Source organism: Limulus polyphemus, unplaced genomic scaffold (assembly GCF_000517525.1).
Source record: "Limulus polyphemus unplaced genomic scaffold, Limulus_polyphemus-2.1.2 Scaffold7117, whole genome shotgun sequence".
Taxonomy (NCBI): Eukaryota; Metazoa; Arthropoda; class Merostomata; order Xiphosura; family Limulidae; genus Limulus; species Limulus polyphemus.
In genome coordinates, this window is record NW_013672727.1 from 1 (window position 1) to 5,833 (window position 5,833).

Here is a 5,833-nt window from a genome sequence, read left to right on the forward strand (position 1 = left end):
ATTGCTTCACCTACATTGTTCTTGATTAAATAATTCTCTGTACATGGATTACTTCACCTACATTGTTCTTGATTAAATAATTCTCTGTACATGGATTGCTTCACCTACATTGTTCTTGATTAAATAATTCTCTGTACATGGATTACTTCACCTACATTGTTCTTGATTAAATAATTCTCTGTACATGAATTACTTCAATCCATGTACAGAGAATTATTTAATCAAGAACAAAGTAGGTGAAGTAATCCATGTACAGAGAATTATTTAATCAAGAACAAAGTAGGTGCTTCACCTACTTTGTTCTTGATTAAATAATTATCTGTACATGGATTACTTCACCTACTTTGTTCTCCAAGAAAATGTGCACAATATATATTTATACATCTTCATTGTATCTAAAATCACTGTTTTAAGATTATTATTTTTGAGACATAAGTTCAGTGCTTTAATGTGTGGTGGTTGATCTTGAATTAATAGGAGTGGAGTAACTGAGACAGTAAACAAGTCATTAATTAAGTCAATACGTGATTCTTCAGGGATTTTATACCAAGTTTGGGTTGTGTCTGAATAACAAACAATGAAGCATATATTTAAGATCATAAAAGATGGTTTTATTTCATTTTCACCTACTGTACAAGGGGGAATATACAAACCTTCTTTATTGGACAGTTAACCAACAAGAAATCAAATTTTTTAGAAACAAAAACATAACCAGATACTGTTAACCAGGAAACCTGATTTACTGTGATTATAACAATTTTGTTTCTAACAATTCACATTAGAGAACAACAGTCCTTGAATTCAGTTCTTTGGAAATTAAGGGGCTAACACACACAAATTTCAAGGGTCTTTCACCCAAGATATCATTTTGAAGCAATTTATAATTATTTTTTTTTGTATTCTGTGACTCGTACGTGTGAGAAAATAAGTTAACAACTACAGCTACATAGAAGTTCAGACAAACTGTACTGCTACTGTGAATGAAATTTGATGTGTATGACAAAATAAAAGATCTGTCACTGCCTTAGGCACTTCATAGTTCTTACTTTTGGTACTTCAAAAATGTTTCACAGATCACAAATTCTCTACAGCTATCTTCCTTATTTCATATAACTTAATATTTTGTTTACAATACATCTTTTAGTTAACATCTCTATTGTACAGAATAAGTAGTAAAGATATAAAATCAAATGGAAAAACAACCTAGCTACAGATATTATAAGAAAACATTCAAAAATCAAGAAAGTTAAGCCTATCTTACTGTTCACTGGAAACCAAGCCTATTAAAGGGGTGGATGCAAGATTGAATAAAATATTCTTTATATGAGGCATTATGGGAAATGTGAGATAGTCCCCTGTAGTTCATGCATCCTTTTAGGGTTGTAAGTCATTACAAATATAAGCTTCAGCTGCTAGAGAATGGAGATGAAACATTTATCTCTTAATGGTTTAATCACTTTCTATTGATTTGTGCCCTCCCCTTTAATATTACTGAAAGCTAAGCCTATCTTACTGTGCACTGAAAGCTAAGCCTATCTTACTGTGCACTGTTGACCAGAGTACACTCATCAATGTAAAGACAGAAACTGAAAGAGAAGAACAGTTCTAGACAGGCATGCTTTTCTTCCTGGGTTTGAGAATATTTATGGGAAGTGACTACTGACAAAAAATGAACTATCACATTTCATCTTCTTGAAACTTACAGTCGAACAATAAAAATAACACCAACACTAACAACAATTTTATAATTTACTTCAACAAATTGAGAGTGGGTGGACAAAAAATTAAAAAAGAGTATTACTACTAACTTATTCATGAAAACTGAAACATGGATATATATATATATGGATTTATTTTGTTCTGTTAATATCATAAGGAATATTTAATAATGTGCACTTTCTATATGAAGATATTCAATCTGAGATAAAAATGGACATAATAAAAACCTAAGGATGAGTCATAAACAAGAAAGTCTCAAAAAGGAACATCAGTAACAACTTTTGTTTTTTATATTTTCACATTTTCTCATGTTTCCAAGTACAGAATTCTTGAGTCAACGGCAACCTTTACAGCTTTTTCTTCATTTCAAGAGGAGAAACTGAAACAAAAGTGCAATAAAAATCAGCAAAATAAAAAAATGTAGCTTGTAAATAAACAAATCTTTCATAAAAAAAAGCCACTAATTAAAAAATAAGTGTATAAAAAAAACTGGAAAAAGAAAGAAATAGCAATTCTAGAAAAAAAAAAAAGGGGGGGGGGGGTCTTTTGGAAATACGTGCAATATCTTTTAACATTGTTTGTATATTATTTATTCAATAAATGAACACTCCTTAAATAATAAATACTGATTAAAATTTTGGCATGAAACTCACTTTAGTGGACCTACAAGACAAATTTTTTTTTAGGTATTCCGTTAAGGATGCAAAACAAAAATAAATATTTTAAGCATACCACTCCAACTTTCCATCACACAATTACTGTTACATTGAAGTTAATTATTTATCTGTAACAACTGAACCAAAACAATAGATATAAATGATTAGAACCTTTTTCTCTACTCTTACATAAATATCAACAGTTTATTTTTAAACTACAAAAACGAACTCAATAAATAATGTTTAGTGCAAGGTTTAACTGGACTTTGCCTTTTCTTTCCATTAAAGTCACAAAAAAACTCAATTTTTTTGTGATCTTTAGGAACTATTAATCTAATTAGTTAAATATTAAAAAATGGCCTTTTGATTCCATCATAAGCCTGATTTAAAAAAAACAAGAAAACTACAGATAATTAATTATCAAAATAATAAATAAACGGTTTAGAGAGTATTTATGTCCCAAATTAGCAAGGCTCAATATATATATAAAAAAAATGCGGAAACTGCTTCTAAACTTGTATTATGTTATTATAATCTCATTATAAAATTTCAGTTTATTTTTAGTCTATTATATAGTCAAACATGGTACTAGGTTACCATTTATAGTTTATATAACTCAAATCGACAAGCTATTTAACTGTACCACAGGAAGGGTATGGTCACAATAATACAATGCATGTTAACTATTCTAGCAAGCTACCGTACATAAAACCAATTTTAAAATGCTTACATCTTGACTCGAAGATATAAAAACCAAAGTGTTAATATATCTACCTTTTTGAAATACAAAAAAAATACACAGGATAATTTTAAATAAACAGAAAGTATGCTGGACTTCTTTACAAGGAGGAGTTATTAAGAACAGTTTAGTCTTTAATTGAAAACAGGTTTACAAGCATCATTTGAAGCAGGATTTTCTTATACTAGATATATCTTGTCTAAGATGTTACTATACAATAAATTTATTATATATTATTAAAAACTTGTTAGAGCAAGTTTGATTGTTAGTAATACAAAAGCTGGTTAATCTTGTTAGTAACAGATGAAAGAAGACATTGCTTATAGTGACAAATCGGGACAAAGCAATACGTGCACACAGACACAACAAGAGTTCTAGTGTTGATAAAAACTTTATTAATACTGTCAGAAATGAGACTATCTGCGAGATACATAATGAAACGTAGAGACAATGTTATGATTTACTTAAAAAAATTAACAAAGATTCACACTTGTTCAGTTGTCAATGATAAATCTGGATATTTTTGCATTAAGAAGTACTGTATCTTTTCTATGGATAAAACAGTGCAGAATTACCAACACCGATACTGTTTATGAACACTAGGAAAAGTAATCCTCATTACACCATAGTATCTAGTTACGGACTGGTGTAAGTTTAATACGATAGCAGATACCTAGTGGTACTGGTTTTCACACCATTACTAAATATGGTCAGTTATTTTTAACCGGTTTAAAAGGGAGCTTCACCCCCAACCCCCCTCCTATTATCAAAATGAAACTAGATTTTAGGTCGTAATATATTTCTGGTCAGAAATAGGATTTCTAAAGTGTACAGAAAGCATACACAAAATACAGCATCTACACTGGCAAATTCGGACTTTCAGAAATGTGCAGGATTTGGTTTAATTCTAACCAAGTAGATTAAAAAAGACACCAGATTCAATGTGCAAAGGTAACAATGAATTTTTGACAGCAACAGAAAAAACAACAACACACAGATCAACATATATAAAAACTGACGATAACTTAAAATTTTGGGAATTAATCTAAATTTATTTGCTTTAAGATCTTTTTTGTTATTAAATAATAATGATATACATATATATCCGTGTGTATTTATGATATAAAACTGCATTTAATGTTATATTCTTCTTAAAACAAGCCATTAGTGCTTGCCAGTACTAGCTGTGTTGTAAAATGATTTACCCACAAGAAGAGTTAAGCCTAAACAAAATGGCAGAATGAATAACTTTGTGGATTTCCAGTCATTTTTACTTGCAGAACGAGTTCTTTACACCAGTATTCCTAATGTTAGGAACAGAGAAAACATTTACAAGTCGCACAGTCTAAGGCAATGCATTTCAAAAGAAAAGCTCAAAAGTGTACTAAACTTCTAATTTTACTAGCTTATTACTTAGAAATTAAAGTTTTACTTAATGCCATGAAGTTAATGCTAGTCACAACTATGTACAATGGAAAATGACACATTTTTTCATATCTGTTCTATGTATAAAATTATGGAGCCCCTAAAACCAAAAATGTTAATAGAAACTCTTTCTAGTCTTACACATTAACATAAATGTTAATAGCTCTTTCTAAACCTACACGTTAATATGGATTTAATGTTCACTTCATAAAAACTGGCTACCTAACAAAACACAACACTCACATGGTTAAGAGATCACAAAGAAGCACTTCAAATCTTGAATTAATGAAAACCTAACAAACAATGACTTTTCCCATGTCCAATTGTTTTATTCACCTAGTTAAATGAAAACCTGAAGAGAAATAACAGCTATTTTAAAACACTATCTATTGATTGTATACTGTTCAAAACATAAGTTAATCTACATCTGGTGAGAATAAAGGCTTAGCATTCAATCATCCAGTTTAGAGAACTCTAGCAAAGAAGTTCATGATTGGATCAAGTCATAAATTACATACAAGCTAGCTCAAAAACTCTTGAGATGGGTAAAAACAAAATCCACTTGTAGTGTACATTTTTTAGTATTCAACTACAGACATGGAGTTGTTAAAAGGATGAATATTACTCCAGACTTTGTGTACTCCAGACTTTTATATTCATCCTTTTAACAACTCCGTGTCTGTAGTTGAAAACTAAAAAAATGTAACCAACTAGTTTCAGTTTTGTGTATTGTAACCGATGCTTTAACTCCTGTACCCCAGACTTTTATATTCATCCTTTTAACAACTCCGTGTCTGTAGTTGAATACTAAAAAATGTAACCTACTAGTTTCAGTTTTGTGTATTGTAACCGATGCTTTAACTCCTGAAAAAATTTAACCTACTAGTTTCAGTTTTGTGTGTTGTAACCGATGCTTTAACTCCAATACTCAACTACAGACACGGAGTTGTTAAAAGGATGAATATCAAAGTCTGGAGTACAGGAGTTAAAGCATCGGTTACAATACACAAAACTGAAACTAGTTGGTTAAATTTTTTAGTATTCAACTACAGACACGGAGTTGTTAAAAGGATGAATATCAAAGTCTGGAGTACAGGAGTTAAAGCATCGGTTACAATACACAAAACTGAAACTAATAGGTTACATTTTTTAGTATTCAACTACAGACACGGAGTTGTTAAAAGGATGAATATCAAAGTCTGGAGTACAGGAGTTAAAGCATCGGTTACAATACACAAAACTGAAACTAATAGGTTACATTTTTTAGTATTCAACTACAGACACGGAGTTGTTA

At 30.2% G+C, this 5,833-nt stretch overlaps 1 protein-coding gene across 1 annotated transcript in view; it reads right to left on the reverse strand.

The window, feature by feature from the left end:
* Nucleotides 1–5,688: 5,688 nt before the first annotated feature.
* Nucleotides 5,689–5,833, reverse strand: part of LOC106474359 (calcium-transporting ATPase sarcoplasmic/endoplasmic reticulum type-like) — a 36,382-nt gene continuing 36,237 nt past the window's right edge. The window contains exon 16 of the mRNA XM_022402668.1: nt 5,689–5,738. Coding sequence (XP_022258376.1) covers nt 5,689–5,738 — 50 coding nt within the window. The remainder of the gene's footprint in view (nt 5,739–5,833) is intronic.